We start from the raw sequence: 26124 nt of genomic DNA, 5'->3' as shown, positions 1-26124 counted from the left end.
AAAGATGTAATTAGTAGCTAGTAATTAATACATTTTTAGAGTAACTTACCCAGAACTCTATGAATATCAGTTTTGTTATTGTTAACCCTAGTGAAAAATAAATATACTAAAATGTATTTGAATTTTTTTGTATTTATTCTACTATTCTACAAATACATTTACATATCTATGAGCTTAATAAAAATGCCCTGCAAATGAACTTTTAGTATACTAAACTGGTATACTTAAAAGTCTGCTAAACTGAAACAAATAATTTTGTACTTAAAGGGATAGTTCAATCCTCATCAATAGTGATATTAAAACACATTTTAGGCTTAATATTAAGAAATGAGCATTGTGCACAAGTAGTACTCCAAATAAAGTTTAATTATAATTTTTATATCAGTAAGCAAGCAATATTTAATAGATTTGAACTATACTTAGTATGAAATAAATGCATTTTAAATATATTACTTTTTGCAAGGGAAATAAAAATGACTAATAAAACTAACAAAAGCACATAAAATTAAATCGAAAATTAAATCGAAAACTAAAAATATAAAATGTAAATCTAATTCAAAATATGTAATACTATTATATATAATAAATTTAGAAATTAATACATATAAATATTACAAATATTTGGAACTCCTACTCCATTATATTTCTTAACAATACAGAAACTATTATTAGACACTAATGCAGAACATCTCAGGTGGAAGTCCTGTGTTTAAATGGACCAATAAATGTTCTCACCTGGTATCTGGTATCCCATAGTGAATCGGCTGTATCCATGGAAACAGTTTGGCCTGTGGCAGTGTCTCAAATGATTCCAATAGCCAGAATAATAGGCCAGATCAGCTTGATGAAAATTTAGCCCCATACACACGAGACAAAGCATGAACCAGCCTGTCATGATTTACCAGATATTGAATCATAAATGCCTGACTGTGTCTATGATTGAAAAAGCAGCAAACGTCTCATGAGAGTCTAAGCAGTCTGAGAGGGACGGACTGAAACAGCAGGTTTTATTCCCTCCCTGCCTGTGAAAAGCCCTTCAGCTGACACTCTCTCTCCTCCTTCCATGTCTGCATCTCATGTATTTCACAACACTTATGCACAAATGTAATCAATATGAGTGGAATTAATTCTACTGTTCTAATTTTATCTACCATGAAGTCATATAAAAGGAATAAAATAGTTTGGCTCTCTAGACTACTTGATTCTGATTGGATAATTGCTGTATTCTGTGGTCCAATATTTTTCTGATATTTTCATTTTTATTGACATAAATAGAATATACATTATTCACCTGTTCATGAAGCCGTCAGAGTTGCTGCTTTTATATTCTGGCATTCAAATGCATATAAAATATGGGTAGCAGGATTTGGTTTAATATGAAAGAGTTACAAGATCTAAACCATGTGTAGGATGGATACAAATATCTGAAATATCAGAAAGATGAATAAATCTCGCAGTGGCATTTTTCAGATGGATATGAAGAACCAGACAGAGAAACTGTCTCTTGTGTGTGCCAAACACATTATACGAGCAGAGAAACTGGGTTAAATTGGACCAAATTCCAACATTCTTCAGTGTATTTGAGGATTTTCAGAGTCATATGAGTTCAATGATTAGACTGTGGCATTAACTAACATAATAAATGACATTATCTATCTATCTATCTATCTATCTATCTATCTATCTATCTATCTATCTATCTATCTATCTATCTATCTATCTATCTATCTATCTATCTATCTATCTATCTATCTATCTATCTATCTATCTATGTAATGCTAATAATGCTACCAATTGTTCTGGAGGTGTAAAATAATTGACAGAGAGGATCTCTGCATTTTGCAAACCTGTCTCTGAAAATGCTCGCTAAATAAATTATTAGGTATATTTTCCCTAGTGAAAAGTAAATATACCAAAATGTATTTGAAATACATTTTTCATGCTAAGTATTCTACAAATACATTTAAATATTTATGTACTTAATAAAAATACCCTGCAATTGTACTTCTGAAATACTAAACAGGTATACTTAAAGTCTGCTAAATTGGAACAACTAATTTTGTACTTAATGCACTTGAATTGTGCGGAAGTAGAGATGAAGTCTAACTTAAGATATACTGAAATATATTTGATTGTGCTAAAGTAGAACTATTGCAAGTATACTTCAGGTACACTTTAAATATCTTGCATTTAAAGACCGATATTATTAAAAAAAGCATACAGTCTTCATCAGTAATGATTAACATTAAGAAATGAGCATTGTGCACAAGTAGTACTCCAAATAAAGTTATTTTATATATATATATATATATATATATATATATATAACCTTTCACACCTTCGCCAGGTATGACACATAATCCTTATTATTCTTTTGTTTTAATTCATTCATTATCAGCCTTTTACATGAAGTATTATGATAAAATGCATTATGAAGAAGAATTGGACCTGTTCTGCAGGTGCATTAGAGCTAATATTAGCATCATGCTACATAAGACAATTTATGAGATTAATAGTACACTTTTACTCAGAACTCAATTTAAACCACCATCGAGTGTTTGTAATAACTTCCTTTTGAGATCACATGTGTATACTTTTGGCAGACGCAGTACATTATAAAAGTAGCCCAAAACACTGCAACCCACGGCTCTGTCATTTTTCCCGCGATTGTATCTTCAAAACAGCCCAATTGTGCGGGAAAACCGAGACCCTGGCAATACTGGTTTGCTGTACCCTTATCACATATGAATATACATATCTCTCGCACAGTGTTGCTCTCTCTCTCTCTCGGACACTCTCTCTTTCTCTGCGTTCACTTCACTGTTGTCGAGCCAAGCGCATCATAATTACACAATCCCTGCGTCCCAATGTGCATATATCCACCCTATCTGCCATAAATAGTATTGAAAATGACTAACATCACATAGAATTTAGGATGGATAGTGTGCACATTGGGACGCAGGCAATATTACCTTCCGCGCTGCGATGACGGCAAGAAGTTGGGGGTCAAACCTAATCAAACGATTAATTTGCGTTAAAAAAATATTAACGCATTAAAATTTTTAGATTAATCGCATGCGTTAACGCGTTAACGTTGACAGCCCTAATATATATCTATATAATAGATTTGAACTATACTTAGTATGAAATAAGTGCATTTTAAATATTACTTTTTTACTAGGGTTATTTGCATAATAGTGAATGTCCTGCATCTCAGTGATATCAGAGTTCTAGATTTTTGCATGAGTTTCCAGGTGACCTTCTGTACTTCTCCAAGTAGGAAGTTGTAAATTTTGATCTTCATAATGGATCAAACAGGAAATAGAACCCACATGCAAGTGGTTTGACTGGTATTCTAGTGAGAGTGCCATCTTTGCAGACAGTATCTGTCTGCTGAAAAGCATCAGTTGCAGAGAGAGAGAGAGAGAGAGAGAGAGAGAGAGAGAGAGAGAGAGAGAGAGAGAGGATGGGACTCACCCTGGCAGGTCTTGCCATCCTCTTTGAGTTCTTGACCTGCGGGACACTTGCAGTAGAAGCTGCCGATGGTGTTACAGCAAAGAGCTTCACACCCTCCATTGGTCTCTTCACACTCGTTCACATCTGATAGTGGGAGAACAAACACATTACAGTCTGAACTACAGATGCAGATCGTTTACAGATTTGCAAATGTTTGGACAATTGTTTCCAAATGTTTACAATTATGGATGTACATATTCATACAAAACAATTATGAAACTTCACCCGTATGCATGGGGGTGGATTATGACCAATTGACAGGACTGTTTGCTAAATTAAGCATCACTATTACTATTGCTAAAAGTATAAAAAGCTACTTTATAAAATAAATAACATATCAGGTCTATTATTAGTCTTTTTTTCTATATAGAAACAGGCTGGAGTAAGACTCACAAGCTTGTTGCATAGGTCAAATGAGGTCTCAACAAATGCTTATTGCTGGAAATTCACTGCCATAATAAAACATAATATACTTTTTCCATCTTAAAAATGACCTAACATAGTCTTAATAAAAAGATATTTTGCCCATGACGGTCTGCTGCCAATGAGTAAATCATATGTGTAATGAAAGACACATTTAGCTGTTCTTCACTTTAACAGGATTTGACAATAATGTTTTTTTGATTATGTAATTGAAGCTACTGTAATCCAGACCGCCAGTTGAGTTTTCATGGGAAAGTGCTCAACAGAAAGCCATCACATTGGCAGTTTCCATATCTTTTTACTCTATGAGCATGTTGTTACTTATAATGTTTGGTGCATTCTGGTTATGAGAAAATACAAGTACACATGTGTATATAACCTCTATAGTAAAAACATTATGCTTTTCCAATTATGGTAACACTTTAGCACAGGGAACACATATTAACTTAAAAGTTTTCCCTAAACTCCTACTTTGCTGCTTATTAATACTTAGTAAGGCACTAAGAATTAAGGGACCTAAAATATGGTCATGCAGAATAAGGCATTAACATGTGCTTGTAAGTACTAATAAACAGCCAGTATGCCAGTAATATGCATGATAATATGCAGCTAGATAATAGTGAGAATTTCTCCTTAAAATAAAATGTTACCCCAATTATATTCAAACATTCTCCTTAGAGGGATAGTTCACCCAAATTAAAATTAGCTGTTAATTTACTCAACCTCAGGCCATCCAAGATTTGTTTTTCTTGAGTTGAACAGTAAAGAAGGCTTTTAGCTGAAACCTTGGTCTTTGTTGATTCATAAAATGCAATTCAGCGGCTGCCCGTTTTTGAGAATAAAAGAAAGTGTTTCCTGACAATATATTAAGGTCTTACGAAGTGAAACGATCGGTCTGTGCAAGAAAATCAACATTATTTCTTTTTAGTGAACTAGTGGAATCAGTTTACTAAATCAGACTGAACGAAACAATTCGGCTCGAGCAGCACAGATCGACAAGACAAAAACATTATTTCAATAAATTATTTCACCACAACAAACTGGCCCCTGAAGAGCCGAGCGATGTGAGCTGGAGGAGGAAATAAACCATGAATCAGAGAATGGAGCTGCTGCCGGAGGTGATCACACCATTACACGTCTAGTGTCTGTCATTTTAAAAACTAGACAACTTTGAAGGTTTATAAATGTTCAAGAAAGACACATGAAGCAAAATCTGCTCAATATGTTCTAGTTTAGGTAGAAATGCAATGCTTTACAAGTAGAATTCACATCTAAAGTTAATGCATGTTATTATTGGCAACCCTGTTACTTTAAAGTGTTACCAGTGTTTAACCATCACTAAATAGATTAAAGTACCGAAGAAGGATATTTGGCAAATATAGTTAAAGTTCACCAAATATAGAATATAGTTATAGTTGAGAAAGAGTGACGCTTCCTTCACCACTGAAAAATTCGACAACACTGTTAACATGTTAAAACAATCTATGTCCAGTACTTCTATTATATTTAACCACAATGTGAATAAAATGAGTGACAGGTCAATAATTCTGCACATACAATCGTCTACATCCAGACTGTAACATCAACAAGGAAATGGAGATGAACCACATTCCTTCACTAATAGGTCATGACCCCTTTCATGACCCGAGGCCGACCTGCTGATCAAGGATTGAAAGAGACACCCTGTGGGAATGGCAGCGTTTTCTTCCATCAGGGGTCCTGCTTTAGGCCACGCACCTGCACAGAGACAGAGACATGGGTTTCGGAGGAGGGTGTTACCAGCAGTGTGCGGGGTCAGGTCAGGGGTCACGACCACATAATGAAGTCTGGCACGTATTAGGAAGACAAAGTGTAAAACACACTGAAAACCAACTAATCAAACCCCCACTCCCCAAAAAACAGCAAAAACTAGAGGTCATATGAGGAAAAAAAGGATTTTTCTCACTTTTCTAATGTTAATATTAACATTCAGAAGTCCCTGTCCCAGTCCACACAGATACAATTAGTACAAAAACAGCTCATTTAGCAACCAACACAGTATTTATCTCACTACCATCACCTCATAATCATTTGACCGACAGTGTTTATATACAGTACCAACACCTCGTCGATAGTGAACACTGCTACTCATTCCACATCCAAAAATATTAGCCAATCACAAAAGACTGGCAACCAGAGGTCTCAAAATCCTATTGGGTAAACTGTCAGTGGGCGGAGTCACACAGACCAAAACAAAAACAGACATTCCGACACAGAACAAATATTTCAAAGTAGAATAACTGACTGTTGCGATGTTTTTCAGAGAAACAAGTATGCACTGTATAAAAAATAAATAAAGTTGAGCCAACTTAAAATTTTAAGGCAACCAGCTTCAGCAGATTTTTGAGTTCGCTCAACTTGTTTTTGTAGGAGATTCTCAACTTTTGTTGTATAAACTTAAAACAACAAGTTGAGAAAACTCCAAAATCTGATGAAGCTGGTTTCCTTAAAATTTTAAGTTGGCTCAAGTTTCTTTTTTTTTTTTTTTTTACAGTGTGTGAACTTAATACCTGCATACATATTATGGTATTTTATGCTTTAATCAAAACATCTAATGCTACGTTTTAACATTCATATAAAATTGGGCTTAAATGATGAAGACACCTTTGCTTTGGCTCTCACAGCCTAATATCCTCATCTGTATCGATTTTGACTGTCAAAGACTGGATCTTTTGCACCTTTAAATTGAATACCGTTGATATATAATGTACTTACTGAAGATAAAGCAGCAAAAACCAATCTTAACTGAAAGGATGAGCAAAGGTGAAAATGCTCATGAAAAACTGTTAACAAGAAATACCCTCCTGACATGACTTTTTTTTTTTTTTGGTATATTATTAATAAAGTAGTTTTACATTTTTCATTTAAGTTTTGTGTCTTTTCTCTGTTTTTGAATGCATTTTAATCTTTTTTTATTTTCCTTTCTTTTCCCCTTAATTTTCATAATTTTTTAGTAATAATTATCTTAAATTAATTTTTTAATTAAATTGCTTTTTTTTTTTTTTTTAAGTGTTTTTCTTTTTTATATATATATACATTTTGCAATAAGTACAATTTAACATGCTCACTCTGTACAGATCAGTTTTCTCATATCTGAAAGCAAAACACTTTTATTGGGAGAGATACAGTTTTATCTTAAAAAGTCAATTCCATCCTTCTGTTCTTCAGGAGCATAACTTTCAGATGCAGTTTGCGTTAAGACAATGTGATATTTAAATGTATTTTTTCAGTTTAGCACAGTGCGAGTTTGTTGATAGAAAACTGGCCGGGAATTTGATGTCATGAGTTAGATGATGTTCAGGCACGTTTCCATTGAGTTACAACAGACTTGTTTCAGCAACAGAGACATTCTGTCAAAAAGAACAATAGATCATAAAGCTCTGACATCATAAACAGAACAACCACAAACAAAGAGCCAGCCGATCTTTTAATTGATTTTCCTCTATTCAAACTCACGAGAACACACCACACTAACTCGAAAAAACACACATCAGTAATCATTGTTTATGTTTCATAGCAAATTAGAAGTGTTGAGAAGTGTGTTTCTAACCAAAAAAAAATTTCCAAACTGAAATTTAAAGGAATAGTTCAATAAAAATTTGCAGAAAATGTACCTTCTGACGATCCAAGATGTAGACGAGTTTGTTCATGGGAACAGATTTGTAGAAATATAGCATTACATCACTTGCTCACCAATGGATCCTCTACAGTGAATGGGTGCCGTCAGAATGAGAGTCCAAACAGCTGATAAAAACATCACAAAAATCCACAAGTAATCCACACCACTACAATCCATTAATTAACATCTTGTGAAGCCAAAATATGCAAGTTTGTAAGAAAAAAATGCATCAAGACATTTTAACTTTAACCCATCACTTCTGTGCATCCATAATAATGCTTCCTCCATTGAAAAAGTCCATTCCTTGTCCTCTCACATCAAAATCCACTAACATATTTATAAAGGGTGCTTGATCGGTGCATGTTTTTCTCCTGATTCAGACAAGAAAGCAATATTATTGATAGTGGACTAGTATTTTAGCTGGAAGTTTGAAGTTAGAAACATCTAAATTATGGATTTTTTTTTCTTACAACTTCATTATTGTGATGGTTTTATCAGCTGTTTGGACTCTCATTCTGACGGCACCCATTTCTAAGTAAATTTTCTTTTTATATTTCTTTAAAAAAAATTGTTCTTTTGGGTGTTAGACAGAAAGTCATATCGATTTGAAACAACACGAGAGCAGGTAAGCAATGACAGTTTTCAATTTTGGATGAACTATGTCTTTAATCATTTGCAACCTCTGCAGATAAAGAATTCATATGGAATGTTCTTGGTTCTGTAAGTTATAAATCTATTATCCTCAAACACACAGAGATGTGCAGATATGCACACACAACACACACACCACACACTCACACACACACACACACACACACACACACACACACACAAACACTCACACATAAAAGTGATATATGTTTTACAGCCTGTAGCATCCACTGCTTGAGAAAATCTGTTCAACAACTTTGCCACATGTTCAGATCACTGTGAATATAATGCACACAAACCACCTGTCAGAACCGCCACATCTATGCAAAAACTACATTATTTCCTCTATCCATGTTTTCAAATATGCTTATATTGAAGAATTTCTGAAGAATGAATAGCAACAGGAAAAACAATCTAGCACATGTATTTTTGGCCACCAGGAATCGTTCAGACTCTTTATGAGTCAAACTGTGCGAGAGATTTGTGTGTTTGCATTCCAGCCGTGCATTGTGTGACTTCCTCTCATGAAGTCAATGTGTTTCTGTGTAGACGGGGGTCAGTACTGTAGCTTAGCACAGCTGTTGAATCATACGGGTCAGACAGAGCCAAAGAAAACCTTCCAGATAGCATCACTAGGGTCACCAAGAGCACAGAGATACAGCCGTCCAGCACATAAATACCCTCATCAGAGAAGCCAACGGCAAGAAGCGTCTGGCTCAAAATGATATTATGCATCTTATCTGAAACAGCAGGACAGTTTTCCATTGTTTATTGCTTTTATAAACAATTGAACAATTTCTGCAGTCTGGATTTATTTTTTATTCTTACTCTAGAAACTTCTGAAGAAATAATTTATGTCTGGAACATAAATAGTGCTGGAAATGATCAGTTTAAGTACAGTACTTAAGGTAAGGAGTTTGCTCAAATCACTAACCCTGAGAATGAGCGATAGCAAGTCTGCCTGGCCTTCATAAAGTCTAGTGTTCTGTATCTATGCAATAACCATTTCCTGAGAAGCGATCTACCATACTGATTTATTTCTAACACCGACAAACTGATGAACAAACAAAAAGCTAAGAAGACAAAAATGTGCCTCATCCATCATAATTGATACCGTACAATTATTATGGAATATTGTGTTGTAGCTACCGTACACTGGAGATACACACTGCCCCCTGCTGCCTACATAGTGCACTTAAAACACACCAGCAGACAAAAGGGTCACAGTGTAAGACATATGAAAAACTGCAGCCACACATAATCCATATCAACCGCCACTTCATAACTAACCACATCTGTTCATATTCACCAATTCATTTCTATAAGATCTAATCTTCATCTTAAAATGGATTGCTTTAAACAAAGAAAGTCAAAATTGTATAAACACTTCATGTAACTGATCCGTTCAGTCCGAAAGCACAATTTAAAACCATGCAAAGAATTTCGAACACTTTGTCACATGAATTATGGGATGATATTCAGCTGTGCTCTTCCTCAAAAGATAACCAGCTGCACGCTTCCTGTGTACGCATTGCTTTTGATTACGTTCCTTATGAGAACAACAACAAAACTTATTCATGACATTCAAAAATCAAAGCATAACTTTCTATTCTAAACTAATAACAGATCCTCCAGTGCTGACCGCAGTGATTATTCAAAGCAGAGAGCAAATAAACTCACATAAAACCCAACTCCTTCTGTGAATCTATATCACAGACTTTAACAGCTAATCATTTGTGTTTATGCTCAAACATCTGCAGCTGCTCTGATGTGACTTTTAAATCGATCCATGTGGGTGTGTAAATGTCAATGAATCTATAGCTGACAGTGTCAGGTGATTTGTGGTACAGTACATGCACACGGGCTGATCTCACAAGGCCAGAAACAAACACTACACAAGTATGCAAATGTGAATGTGCAAATTGTACATAATTCATACTGTGTATTTTTGCTTTATGGCTAGCAACCTGACTAATGCAACATTCAGTTTAATTGCACAGACATGGCCACATGTGCTATGTGTACAGCCAGATGCACACTTGAAAAGTCAAATTTGTATAAAAGATATTTCTGTTCTTAATGTGACCACATTACCACACACACACACACACATAAACACACACACACACACACATCTGACATCAGCCGTGTATGTAAAACCAACAATCATCTACTTCATGATGCTTTAATTAAAAGCATTTTTCAACAGTTCAGGGGTGAAATGAAATGTTACCAAAGAAAGGAAACATAAAAGGTACACAAAGTACACAAATAAAAATGAATAAAAAAAAAAAAAAATAATAATAATTTATACATAAAAAAATGACAAATAAATAACAAAAAGAATAAATAAAAAATAAGAATAAATAAAACAATAAATGAATGGAAAGAATGCATATATAAAAAAAGTTACAAATCTAAGAAATTAAAAAAGGTAATAAAAAGTATAAATAAATAAAAAAAGAAAATTAAAACAAAAAAATACATAAATATTATAAAAAGTATATAGAAAGAATAAAGAAAAATAAAAATGAATGAATGTGTAAGGTCTGTTTTGGGTTTTGTTTCATGTTCTTGTTTTCATGTCTTTTATTTTGAAGTTTAGTCTCAGTTCCTGTTTATTTCACGCTTCCCTTGCCCTCATGTCTCCTTGCTACTGGTTCCCTTGTTCGATGTGTCATGTTCTGATTGGTTGTCCAGGTCATGTGTCTTGTTTCCCATTGGTTTGTTCACGTCATGTGACCCTCATTGTTTGTTATAAGTAGCCTTGTCATTGCCTTTGGTTCTGGTCATGTGTTGATGTTGTAACCCGCTGTTGGTGAGTCTAGTCTGGTTATGCCATGCCAATTCTGTTTCAAGTCAAGTCTTCGTCTGTTTGCATTTTGGATTTCACCTTTGTAAATAAACTGCATTTGGGTTCATCACTACACTCACCTTCAGTGGACTCTTTACAGAATGAATGAATGAACGAATGAATGCACAGCAAAATAATAATTTTGTTCATTTATGTCTCCTTATACCTACTAACAAAAAAACACTAAAATCTCATGAGTCTCCTCAGAAGAAATCTCAGCAGTGTCTCAAACTGTGCTCATATTTGCCACGATACCAAAGTCTGCCGACAGAAGTCCGAGATCTCAAACATGTCTCATCAAGTTCTTCCAGAGTGATCTGAGCTGGCCTCCACGTTAATTTTACAGCTCTAAACTCTTACTGTATGTAAACCATCATCCCAGTTGTCTATTTGTTTTTCTCCTAAGGAATTTTCAAAGAAACATCTCAGACAAAGGTTCCAGTACAATATCTAATTCCAATATTAAATATTTACCATCATGCCCTTGACAAAAGAAGCTTGGCAGAGCATCTCCAACGTTTGTACATACAATGAACGACAGATTATATAAATACCCTCTCACAGCCATTATTCTAAAAACTCATCACAAAATCACAACCTTTCCAGAGAATCTCTCACAACGCAGTTCAACTAGACAAAACCCATTCAAATTCCTCACATGTCTGTCTTTCAGAACAGCTGTGTTTTGTTTTTACACAGTTCTTCTTCCCAAAGTGTGTGTTGACAAGAAAGAGAATCAGCACTGTCGCTCAAGAGTAACTCCACAGAGCTGATGGGGAGTTTTGCTGAAAACCACAATATAAATAATACATAATACTATACACACTGTACATTATAAATTACACATATGTGACACTGAAGAGTAATAATGCTGAATATTTGCTTCAATGGAATAAACTACATTTTAAAATAGTTTCAAATAGCAAACGCCCCCCCCCCCCCTCAATTGAAATAATATTTCACAATATTACTGTTTTTACTGTATTTTTAATTAAAAAAAATAGTCTTGGTAAGCAGAGGAGACTTGTTTTTTTAGGATTTATATTCATACATTAATTCATTTAAATTTAGTTACTAATACAGTTGGTGTACCTCAAGGTTCAATACTGGGTCCTTTGTTTTTCAGTTTGTATTTTAATGACCTACGTGTTGTTGGTGCATCTACTGTAAACTAGATACAGTTATACAATTGCATGCTAAAAGTAAAAAGCAAGCTGCAGAATAATTATCAGCAGCAATGGTTAATTTCACTAATTGGTTAGAAGATTCATGCTTACATCTTAATATTAGTAAAACTGTATTTGTGTCTTTTTTTTTTTTTTTTTTTTTTCAAAGTCTGCAAATAGAGATCCAGACCCAGATGTTACAATAGCAGGTAGAAAATTATCAGTAGTCCATGAGTATAAATATTTAGGTATAATACTTGATTCACAACTTACACCAAAAAAAAAAAAACAAGTTCATTAAATTGAATCTGGTCATTTTTAGACATATCAGGAATAATTTAACCACTGAGACTTCAAAGTTATACATTAATGCTATGATCTTTTCACATATGAACTACTGCCTCACCAGTTGGACACAGACAGGTGGGACAACTTTAACCCAACAGAAAGACTCTATACACAGGCTTTGAAAGCATTGGATAAAAGGTCTAATTTATTTAATCACTGTAAAATCGTAACTGAGCAGCACATACCTGGAATACTACACTTTTTGAATTAAGAAACATGACATATTTTGTTTCTTTTTCTGTATCAATAAAAGGGTGGTTATTGAATAATCAAATATGTCTTCATTTGAAGTAGTGGTTTGTTTGTTTTGGTTTTTTTATGTTTTTTAGACTTATGGACTTTGGTTTTTATCATCAACCCGCCAGGGACTGCAGATGAAAATGAGCCTGTATGGCTAAATCTGGCACATTTAGACGATGGCCATGATAGAGCACTCATGTTAATTAATGTGCACCGTACCTTCTAAAATGTTCAGACCCCTGAAACCGTTCACTTTTCAACATTCATTTCAACATCATGTTAAAAACATAGAGTTTATAGAGTCTCAAGTGCTTTCTGAGCACATGGAAACGCACCTTGTTGTTTGGCCAAAGAGTCTTTGATTATGACACTCAGAATTTGTGTTCAGTCCTGTTAATGATGCTTTGACATTTTTCAAACTTAAGACGACCTCCTGGCCCCCTGTCAGCCCGCTGGATCTCGCTCTCTGCATTGGTGTATGTCTCTCTGTCTGTGTGTCTGTGTGTGTGTGTGTGTGTGTGCATGTTTATGTGGTTTATGAAAACACAAATTTATATAATGACATGGGTATGACAGAGGTATTACAATATGAAGGTGGTTTATGAGGACACTGCCTATGTCCCCGTAATTCAAAAGGCTTAAAAAACATACTAAATGGTGTTTTTTTGAAAATCTAAAAATGCACAAAGTCTCCTGTGAGGGCTAAGTTTAGGTGTAGGGTTGGTGTAGGGCAATAGCGCACACAGTTTGTTCAGTATAAAAACCATTACGCCTATGGAGAGTCCCCATAAACCACAAAAACCAACGTGTGTGTGTGTGTGTGTGTGTGTGAGTGAGTGAGTGAGTGAGTGAGTGAGAAATGAGTGGTCAAACCAGCACTGCATATAAACACAAGTTTGAGTGAATTTCCCTGCAGTCTCGTCTCAGATGGATGCTGTCGTTTACGTGAAACGGACGAGACTCCAGTCGTATGTATCTCAGCGTGTTTGGGAACTGAATTACTATAAAAGACAGCAAAGCTGAGCAGATTTATTCTTAGGGCTGTTTGAAAAGACTAGCTCAACCAGACACCAAACATCCCTCTATTTCTTTCTCTGGGTCTCTAATGGTCTCGGGCTTGATGTACGTTGACGTCCAGACAAAAGATTTGTTTTCGTTTGCTCTCATTCCCGTCTGGTTTACAAAGCTCCTGGTGTTAACAAGAGACTAAATATGTTTGGCAAACCCTGCGGGGCTGATCTTTAACCTGCGCTCTGTATCTGAGCGTTACCTGTTTGGGCCTGACGCACGCTTTGACTCCAGACATGGGAATGTTGTGCTGGAGCCTGCAGGGACCTAAGGACTCCGAAAGGAATGTCCAAATTACTACCTAATTTCTGCATGAGTATGCGGTGTACATGGATCATGTGAGTTAACTGTGATTAGAACAGTGGTTCTCAATTCCAGTCCTCACGCCCCCCCCCCCCGCTCTGCACATTTAGTGTGTTTCTCTTATTGCTTCAGACGTTTGTTCTATTCGAACCTAAGTGCCTTGCGAAGTGGACATCACAGGATATTCCGCCATGATTCCAGTTCGAAGCGAACGTATATGTTCCATTCAAAGTGCACTGAAGTGTGCCAGATGTGAATTTAAATTTTATATATTTACAGAGGTATATGATGTCACACTCGTCCGTGTGTGAAGATGCAGCACAAATCCATGAGTGAAGGTTCGGAAGTGAAGTAAACTTCAACGGATTTCCCCTGCTCAGGGAGTAGGGAGCAATGAACACTGTGTAGGGATTATATCAATCAGAACACAATTCATGCACGGAGCGCACTTCTAACGAGCTGGTTAACTGAATCAGGTGTGTAAAAGAGAGACATGCTAAATAAATAATTAGTACATTAGATTATCTATTCACTTATATGAATGCATACTTTTATACATTGATTTATTATTGATAAATTATTGTAATATACATTTAGCAGACGCTTTTGTCCAAAGCAATCAGCAATAAAAACCAATAAAAGAGCAACAATATTCAAGTGCTATGACAAGTCTCGCTTAACCTAACGCAGTACATGTAGCAAGGTTATATATATATATATATAGAAAATATGTAATTTATAATTTATAATAAATATAATATATATATATATATATATATATATATATATATATAATATATAACATAATATAATAAATATTTCTTAAATATATGTAGAAATTATAAGCAAACAATAATTACACATACATATAAATTATATATAAGTTACATAGATAATTGTATATAATTAAATATAAATAGCAATAAATTAATGCGTGTTATTTATTTATACTTTTTATTTATATGTTGTTATTTTTTAGTTAATTGATATTAATTAGGAGGTATAAGTAAATAACACACATTAAATCTAATTTTATATATATAAAAAAAAAAATACTCAATGGCTTTGACTTCACTCAGGAAGGTAAAGCAGGTGCAGATCAATGCCATTGCATGAAGAAGTGCTGCTGACTCACTTTGATCACATCTTAACCTGTCAGAGCTCTTCCAGGGCACTGCAGTCATCAGCACCTGCTCAAACACTCACAAAACATCACACCATCTCTCACACTGAATCACATATTAACTATTTTCCAAAATCAGACACTGTATGCAGGGCCAATTCATAAACTACACACTAAAAGTAAACATGAAATCAAAATTGACTCTTTTTACTGTCTAATTATAATGATTCGTCTGTGCACATTAAACATTAAAAAATGCACACATAAAAAATGAAAAATAAAAAATGTTCTCAAGGCTACGTTAACCAAAATCCATCACTCTTTAGGCATTATTTTATACTTATTTTATACTTTTATACTGAAGTAAAGCCCTGTCCTACTTTTCCACCTTTGAATAACCAATCTCTCGTTATCAACATCAAATCAAATGCCACAATACAGAGGTAAAATGAGTTGCGAATCAGTTGCGACTAATTTTTGGTTTAAATTGAGAAGCTAGACTTAAAAAGAGATTGCATTGAAATGGTTTGCGTATCATACAGTCACAGAATGAATACGCTCTCTGTCTGTCAGCTGGATTCGGAGATCACATCCAAATTGTGTTTCGCAAACAGCTGTCAGCTTCAAGTCTGAATGCACATGACGTCCAGCCCCGGAGTGACCATGATGGGCCTTTCATCAGGTCAAACGCAGCAGGACCTGCAGCTCAATTGGGAAAGATTAAGGCATCATTCTCTAGCATGAGAAACACGATTATGAAAACTCATTCTAACTGGAGGTTTTCAGCAGCAGGAATCTATAAAGACCCAGGCTATATATTCTCTCCTAGCCTATAAAGGGCAAAATAAGGAAACTAAACGGGAAGGATGCAGACAGGAAGCAGGGATTGTGGGTTTATCCAGAGGCAGGTTTACTGTGGTAAAATGATAGAGTCACACTGGTCTCTCTCTCCGTTTCCTGACTTGTTTTAATGCTTGTTCTTTGAATGCCAAGAACTGTATATTTGGGTTTCTTATCACAAAGAAAACACCAGCAGAAACAAGAAAAGACAAAGTGTGCGATGAAATGGAGGACAAATTAATGAACCAGAAAACTGACAGAAGCTATAAAAACATATGTAAGAATATAAATTATATTTCCTCGAATACACTTTGGGCCCTATTTTATCGATCTAAGTGCATGGTCTGAAGTGCACAGCCCAGGTGCACTCAGGGTGTGTCCGAATCCACTTTTGCTAGTTTAACAACAGGAAAAGCGGTCAGCGTGCCCGGTGCATGGTCTAAAAGGGTTGTCCCTACTGTCTTAAAGAGGCATGGGTGAGTTTGGGGCATAACGTGCAATAAACCAATCAGAGTCTCATCTCCCATTCCCTTTAAAGCCAGTTGCACTCGTACCATGGCGGATTCGCTACTTACACAGCAGAATTTGCAAGAGCAAAGACTGAACTCATGCTCCGGAGAGTAACGGATCTGCTCGTGCGCAAGCAAATATGTAACCTAATTCTGATACATGCAATGACTATCATTATGAAATGTAGGCATTTTTATATTCATGTAAGATACACAATAATAATCTTTTACATTGTAATCCTTTAAATTTTAATATTTGACATGTTTGTGTGCTGCTGCGTTTCCTTAAGTGTGTAATAAGAGTGGACGCGCGTTGTGGACCAGGATGTATGATTGTAACGAATCCAGTCCATGGCCTTCTGTCCAATTGCCACCAGAGGTCGCTCTCCCATTATACTGACTCTCATATCACACAGACTGTTACACATCACCCTGGACTACATTTCCCATGTTCCATTGCACTGACTGGATCCACCTGCAACCAATCACACGCTCACCTGAAAGCTATTTCACACACTATATAACACCCATTCAGATGCTGCTCAAGTCGCCGAGTATATCACTCTCTTAGCGATAGCTACTCTACGGAGCCTGTTCTAGTTACTTTAGTTTAGTCATAGTCTTGCCTGTTTTCCCTTGTCCTAATTCTCGCCCGTGTATTTCGGATTTCCCCTTTCATCTCACTATTTGCCCCTGCCTGGATTATTGCTGTGTACCTGTATTATCGCTCTTTGTCAAGCCCTCTGGATATCGTTTGCTGTTGACTGACCCACGCTCGTTTTGGACTACTCTTGTGTTTTGCCCGGTCCATACCTGTTTGCTGGTGTTTCAACCCTGCCTTTAATAAAAAGCTTGCACATGGATCCTCACACCTCAGTCAGTCCGTAACAATGATAGGGCCCAAAGTGTATGTGTGTTTATTTTATTTTACATTTTTACTTCCATAAAGTACTTCCCAATAATAAATAGGGATTTGATAAAAAAAATTTCAGTATAATTTTTCACATTTTATAGTCATTACAACATTTATAAAGAATTTGTTCTTTTGTATTGCAGTAGAATCCTGCAAAAAAGGTAAAATATCAAACTTTTTTAAGACACTATTTTAAACTGTGTGTGTGTGTGTGTGTGTGAGAGAGAGTGAGAGAGAGAGAGAGAGAGAGAGAGATTCATGCTTAAAGGGATAGTTCACCCAATTTTTTTTATAATTCAAAATTAAAAGGTTATGTGGGATTCAAGTGACAGAAATCATAATTACAATTTTCATTGTTGCATAAACTGTTAGTTTAAAAAAGAGAAAGAATAAAAAAGGGAAGGATGGAGACATGTGACAGACTGTGAGAAACTGCAGCAGAGGAACCCGTGGTGCATGTTGTATCAGGGCGTCCCATTCACGCTCACCCTCTATTGTCCTGTTGTGGCCGTTTCACCCGTGGAGAATTTCCCGGGTCATGGAACACTGCACATTAACCAGACTTTTTAATAACTGGTTAATTCCTTGCAACACACAATGCGGCCGATGCGACAGGAATGTCAACGAGTCAGTCCGTTTAAAGGAGGATTTTCCATTGGAATGATGCACTCTGACATCATTACATTACACGTGCTGAACAGGACTCAGGGAAGCATTCAAACGTTCTCAGATCTCAGGAAAAGGCAGCCCAAACAGATGTGCAAAAGAGAACAATGACTGGAAAAAGGGATAAAACAGGGCGACTGCGAGAGCCAGATGAATGAGTCTGATGAACTGTCAAGATGATGATGACGAACATCAAAACGTAAAACAGATTTACTCCAAAATCATATTGGGTAATGATTTTTAGATCACTGTTTTTTAACTATCATATAGCAAAATGCAACAAGCATGCCTAGAAACTACACTGTAAAAAAAAAAAAAAAAAATCAGCATTGGAAATGAAATAACTGTATGGCATGAAAACACGTCCAGGTCATTTCGGCCCAGAATCAAAGGATTAAAACAAAATATGTTAAGGCCGGAATAAACTACACAACTTAAAATCTGAATAGATTTGAAAACACTGGATACCATACACTTACCATCTTTGTAACAGACAAACAGGAAACACTGTCCATCATTCACGAATCCACATTCACTTTTTATCATTTATTTATTACATTATTTTCATGACAAGTATTTATTTTTTTTGCATCAAAAATAATAATAATAGTTTGTATTTTTTGAATTTTACTATTTACAAAATTTATAAAGAATTAGATTTGCATTATATATATATTATTTGATTTAGATTTTGCATTATAGTAAACAGAATTCATAAAACGATTGTAAAATGTTACTTAAAAAGTGTGCGTGCATGTATGAATATTGTGCATATAGAGAGAGATTTATGCTTAAAATCACCCATTTTTTTTCTTAATGATCATTAAGATTTTTTATCCATTACATTATTTTCATCACAAGTAAGCTTGCTTGATTTTTTTTCATTCATTCATTCATTATTTTCCATTTCCATTTTAAGTACTTTTAGTAATTTTGTTGTGTGCATTACTAGTTTTTCTTTTTTACATGTTCATACAGTTTTTTAATTTGATTTTTATTTCAGTTTTAATAACATTAGTGTGTTGTTATACTAAATTAAAATGAGTAATGTTAAAATGAGAAATGCAGCTGAAATAAAACGCTTTTTTAAAATATTTTATTTCAAGTTAGCAAATGTTATTTTTTTTTTTTTTATGGTTTTAAAATTAGTTTCAGTTTTAGGTATAATAACCATGGACGACATTTAACTTGAGTCTAGTTTTGACTCTTGCTGCTGATTTGAAAGGTGATGCTTCCTGCATTATGTGTCTGTTGATTGGCTTTCATTTTTAACCTGAATCGTGCACGCTGTTTTTCTGATGTTTACTGCATTTTTTACTTTGTCTTTTTTACCAGTTGCCAAATCCAGTCACTTGAAATGTGTCCGTTTTGGATTCACTGCCAAAAAATAAATATATATATATATATCAGCTGTGGGACTATATTCAAGCTATTCATTCCTGAAATTCTACCATCCATTACTGCTAATGCAATCACAGGTTGATATGGCCCGATCTCAATACATTTAAGACACATTTTCAGTCCATGAATTGGATCTCGCTCTGGCGCGCTGCCTGTGAAGGCTCAGTTCAAGAATCAACACTGAAAAAACATGTAAAAAGTAACTTTTGATGCTCTCCAGAGCAACAAATACGCACCAAGTTTGCTAGATCTTCAGCTGAGAGACTTTACTCTCAAGATAATAACCCTGGGTATGTTTTAAAAGAAAATACTATTTCAGTCTTTGTGCATAAAAATTTCACGTTTAATTCAATGTGTTACTTACTAGTAACTGTTTATACACATATTTTTCCAAAGTTCATGCTGCTGACTATATTAGACTGATATTTCACAGACCCATTGGCTGAATTACTCAAAAATCACGATGAAATGCACTCAGATGGAGCATGTGCAATGCTACACACGTTTTATAGCTACGAGAGTGTCGTAAAACACAGACACGTGACCATGGATAAACTGTAGCTCACTTATCTTAAAGCCGTGGGGATGAATTACTACTACAACTACAGAAACTGAGTTTCCCAGCCCTGCTAACCAGGATCAGGTCAAGGTGAGTTTTAGCAGTTATCATGTTCTGTAAACTACAACACAACACAAATCAGAAAACAAAAACATTTCAAATGCATTTGAACCATAAATTTGTTTAACTCCTTGTGGGAAAGAACATCACAAAATAAAAGTATAAAGAGTATAAACAGAAGTTGTGCATAAACTTTTTGTCTTCATTCAGTTTTGCCTTCTGTAAACCAGAAGGAGCCAAAGGACATTTTTGGCTGAAGAAAAGCTCTATAAGCACAAAGGTGTTTGCCCAAGTGTCCTCCAGCTAATGCCCCATTAAATGAACTAATATAACGCTCTGCACACAGGATGGGAAAGAAAAAAAAATTAGCTGAGCAATTCACTGGGGCTATAGATATAATTTAGGTCCACTTTAATAGCCTTAAGACAGGCTGATACATTAAGCATACAGGCTGCGTACTAATGAACCATAAAGCTGAACAGCATGTTACTGGAGTCGGGTCAGAGAGGCCAACTCTGTCATTCCTACACAGACAAGCAGATTTTCAGTAAGTGGTACTGGAGAGGAACAAACTGAAAGCAGTAAAACTTCAACCAAAAATTAAAAATTTGCAGAAAATTTACTCAGATCATCCAAAATGTAGATGAGTTTGTTTCTTCATGGGAACAGATTTGGAGAAATGTAGCACTGCATCACTTTCTCACCAATGGATGCTCTGCAGTGAATGGGTGCCGTCAGAATGAGAGTCCAAACAGCTGATAAAAACATTTACAAGTATAATGCACACCATTCCAGTCCATCAGTTAATGTCTTGTGAAGAGAAAAGCTGTGAAACAAATCCATCAAGGCATTTTTAAATCTATCCATAATATTGCTTTCTTCAGCAAAAAAGTAATCTCGTCTGAATCAGGAGTGACATATGCACAGATGTCTCTGTAAATTTGTTTCTTATAAATATTCGGCTTTTGTCTTCACAAGACATTAACTGATGGACTGGAGTCGTGTGGATTATTGTGATGCTTTTATCAGCTGTTACATTCTGACGGCACCCATTCACTGCAGAGTATCCATTGGTGAACAAGTGATATAATGCCACATTTCTCCAGATCTGTTCTCCAAATGCCCGTGGGTAAAATATTAGCAAATTTTAATTTTTAGATGAACTATTCCTTTAACTACACATTTTTACTGTGCTTACAGCTTTCTCTCTCTCTCTCTCTCTCTCAAAAAAAAAGCCTTCTTAGTCATGGGAAGTCCCTCTGATTTTTGTAATTTGGTTCCTTTAGACTAAAAATGAACCGATAAAAAAAAAAAAAAAAAAAAAAAAGATTGAGTGAGTCAACACAGGCTTCATTAATTACGCATGAACAAGAATGCATACATGTGTAAATAATTTGTAAAGACATTCTTAACTGTTGCATGAAATTAAATGTGGCAATTTACATAATATCATAATTTTATCATAATAAATCATTCTGCTTATTTTTGTTGAATGATTTTACTTACTCCACCTCAATTGTCTGGCTTTCACTGCAAATTCACTCTAATATACATCAATATGCAGACAAATATGGTTTAAAATTGCATGAAAAATAGAAAACATAAAGACTAAAAAGCCCATGAATCAGTTATATCATTTAGAAATAGTTTTGAACGATATTTTAGTCTTTATTATTATATTTTCTGTTCATTTTAGCTTTAGTTTTATTTGAATTCTGTGCATGTTTGTTTAATTTATTAATTAGTTAGTTTATTAATTTTTAGGGTTTTTCAAAATGTCTATATATACATTTTTTTTTTTCAGTTTTAGTTTAAGTTATACATTACACATTTGATTACATCAAATAAAACTAAATAAAAATCACAAATGATGCTGAATAAACTAAGTTTATACATAACCTTACTTTAAGCTAACTAACCTTGCCATGAATAAAATGCATTAAATAAAACATGATTCACGTTTTTAGCAACATGACAGCTTTATCATTCATAAACTTTTGTGTCTGTAAATCCAACACCTGTTTGCGGTTATTACCTCAGATAACCGAACGACTCACACATTTTGTTGCACTACTTGCAAGTGTATATAAAACTCTCTTCTCAAATGGTTTAGCATTGTTTCCACAAACAAGCCGTCTTCACGTTCTGAGAAAATACTTGGGAATATTTATCATTCCAGCATATTTCCTTGTCTGTACTGTGTGCTAAACTCTTGATAAACATGTTTCCATTGAGTCCCTGGAGTTTCCTTGTCTAATAAGCAAGTAGCTTGTTTCTACCTACAACAGACAAAATTTGGATTCCATCAGAAAACATAAGCCAACTAGAAGACGGAGTTTAGAAAACCTTTCAAGTTCAAGTATACCAACGTTAATCTACTCTCCTGTCTGGTTTGTTTATTGGACAAAAATGTCAGATTTGGTGTTATGATTGATCTGATCGCCTGTCAATCAAACTTCCAGCGAAGACTCAATTGACCAAAAAACAAAGAAACAAACACTAATCTAATCTCAGCGGATTCAACATCCAGACACTTGTCAAAAAAACAGTTATATTTAGGGATCCCAAATATTTAAATCACAAAATTGCTATTACTTTTCCAAACTATTTTGATTGCAGAATAAAAGTTTTCATCATTGTATAATAATTGCACAAAGATAACAATTTCTAGCTGAAATATCTTAGAGATAATAACTAGAAAATGATTCCCTTTTGAATTTGGAATGACACTTTTTATGATTTTAACTTTTGATTTTATTCTCTGATATTTCCTTGTGTAATTTGAGAACAGCAACTTTTGGAACACAACCAAATTAGCGTGGCTAAAAATACAAGTAAAATGCAATCAGTACTGATAATGAAATATTTCTTGTGCAGCAAATCAGCATATTAGAATGATTTCTGAAGGATCATGCGACACTGAAATAATGATGCTGAAAATACAGCTTTGACTCACAGGAATAAATTACATTTTAACATATATTCAGTGATTTAAAATTGTAATTTTTCATAAGAAAAAAAAAACTTATACACTACCAACATTTGAGGTCTGTATTTATACTTTATACCTCAATTCCATTTGCCTTTCTCACCCACAGTGTATTCTGGGATTGCCTTATTTAAGAAGGGTACATGGCCAGGGATGCTGTCTTAAAATGTGAAAACGGGCCTAATAATGAAGTCTCCAGGAGCTCACTAGCCTAGGAGTCGGTGCTAACTGGTGTCCTGCAGAGGTTGAAAGCTGTATTTATAGCTCAGGGTCTCAGTGGTCAGATGTCCATTTGATGACTTGCATGACCTGCTGTAAAACTGACACACTAGCAACAGCTCTAGACTTCCTCCTCCATTAACATCAACAGACCCTCAGCACAGGTTCACAAGCACGACGTTCATCCTCAGATGCCCTGCAGTGCCCTACAGACTCTGAACATGGCCCTCTGACCTCTCAAACACACATATATAATCAAATTAAAATAGTATTTAAGCATGCTTTACGTTTACAACACCAGCTGTTGAGTATTTTGCAATTATTATTAGGGGCAAGCCCTGAGGGGGCAGTAGGGGGTGTATAGGGGGCTAATCGTTGTTATAATTATAATAATGTATATCATATTTCTATATACTCTATACACAATGTTGGGAAGGTTCCTTTGGAAATGTAATAGGTTACAGATTACAAGTTTCCCTATAGTGTAATGTAAGTAGTGTAACTATTTCAATTACTCTATTAAAGTAATGTAACATTTGAGTACTTTTCTAATTTTCTAGCAAATGTTTTCAACTGTTTTCAAATCATTTTCAAGCAGGCAGGGTTAACCTTACAATAGGACTCAACACTGATTACTATCACTTTTGAAATAGCTGTATTTATTCCCTTGAATTAAGATTAGAATCATTTCATTTTAAAGCACAGCCACCACAAATTCAGACTTTAGCACCTCTCTTTACTTTGAGTCCGTTCTGAGGTTAAATACAGATTTAAAAACCATTTAATAGTTATGATATTGTTTCTGAAATCAAATCTTTGCATAGCTATGGCAGGAAACTCTGGCATCTAACAATGCCTTAAACAGTTTATCTTAAAACTTAAAGCATATACATAAACCCAAACAGGAAATAAAACAGTTTTTGAATAAGCACGTGTCTTAAACTGTGTCTCATATTTTAGAGCAATCAATACAATTTGGGAAAGAAATCAATCAAATCTGTATGTGTGTGAAAATATTGAAATGTAACCCCCTTTGTAATCGTTAACATTTTCAGAAGTAACTATAATTTAATTACACATTTTTTCTCAGTAACCGTAACAGATTACAGTTATTTATTTTGTAATTAAATGACATGATTCCATGACATGTAACTAGTTCTATACACACAAACATAAAACAACCCAAGATTGCGTAAGATCAACAATTTAATCCAGTTACTCTGCATTCAACAATGACCTAGAATGCTGTGTGACGGATCTATAAACTTTTGCGCCGCAGTATCAACAGACAGATTTAGTCCACACCTGGCATTTCCTCAAGAATCAGGTTTGATAACTGTGTCCAGTCACAACAGAAGTAACCCATGGGAAGTCTCTAAGGCTGACTGAGCAGTTTGCGCGCGCTCTGACCTCGCGGCATGAGCTCACGGCCCAGAGATCATTGTTTTTATCAAAAGAAAGAGCGACAATTATTCCACAATGAAAGAGACCTTTCAGTACAGACCATTAAACGCTGAACTGACAGGAATATAACAAACATGCAATCAATGAATTTCACAAAATTTTGGATTTTTCTGAATATGCATACTTTTAGTTGTTTATCTGGGCCGTCTGATCCGTTCTAGTCACAGTCACACAAAACCCTTTTGACATGTTTTGATGAGTTATCCTTGCATGTGCCAAGTTCAGTAGCTCTAAAAAGAGACTATTAAAACACACATTAGCCACACATCAGTTGTTTAAGATAGGTATTTAAGAGCTTGAAGAGCTTTCAAAAGCTTCTCTGGTGGGGTTTTACTCATCTGGTGATGATAGGAGGAACAGAGAACACACTCGCTACAAGGGAACACCAATCTCAAACACAGCCTTTGTTCTCGCTGCTGAAACCACAACATGTCAAACAGCATCACCTGCTTCATCGCTGGAATCAGCAAACAAGACCAGAGCTGACTTTGACTGATAACAATCATCTGGCAGCTGTGGATTTCAAGAATCACTGAAGGATTGTCCATTGTCCATAAACTCACAGAGACTTTCATGCGCAAGGCAGCTGCTCTGAGTGTCATTTGAACAGAACTCACAGCAGAGGTTTCTCAGAGGCTTGCACAGATTGTCCTGGCACTTTAAGTGTGTCTTACGGTAAAAATTAAGGTTCCATAAGAGGGTTTTTGCACCACTGAAGAATAATCTTTTTTTTTTTTTATGTGGTGAAATATGATCAGGACATGCTCAACAGGATTCGTGAGATTCACCCATATTTTCTTCCTGATTGTCTGTTATTTCAGTGTCAGTCTGGCATTACAGAAGATATATGGGTAAACTAGGCCGCAGTCTCCATTACGCTTTGCTGTAATAGATTGTGGCTGTTAGTGTTTTTGTATGTGTTTGTGCATGCCGACCAAATCAATCAGCATTACTCCTAACGACACACACATAAAAAACTGCCCAGAATAAATGACCAATGGTTACCAGCTGTGCACATCTGACTCTGTCTTCAAGATTCTGCTGGTTGCAGCAAACAGACTTGTTAAAAAAAAATGAAGCAGAAAACAGACGAAAGCCATCAGGTCACACCACTTCAAACTACGTCGGCTGCATCCAGAGTCTCCGGAAGCGAA

At 35.2% G+C, this 26124-nt stretch overlaps 1 protein-coding gene across 1 annotated transcript in view; it reads right to left on the bottom strand.

Moving 5' to 3' along the window:
- LOC306856607 (uncharacterized protein) overlaps window positions 1-26124 on the bottom strand; it is a gene marked incomplete at its 5' end in the record, with an annotated part of 79525 nt that overhangs the window by 37837 nt on the left and 15564 nt on the right. The window contains one exon of the mRNA XM_079395967.1: window positions 3478-3600. Within this exon, the coding sequence (XP_079252093.1) occupies window positions 3478-3600 (123 nt within the window). The remainder of the gene's footprint in view (window positions 1-3477; window positions 3601-26124) is intronic.

The sequence above is a fragment of the Barbus barbus genome, assembly GCF_936440315.1.
Source record: "Barbus barbus genome assembly, chromosome: 37".
In the NCBI taxonomy this organism is placed as follows: Eukaryota; Metazoa; Chordata; class Actinopteri; order Cypriniformes; family Cyprinidae; genus Barbus; species Barbus barbus.
The sequence above is the reverse complement of the archived record's forward strand: the minus strand, read 5'-3'. Positions and strand labels throughout refer to the sequence as shown.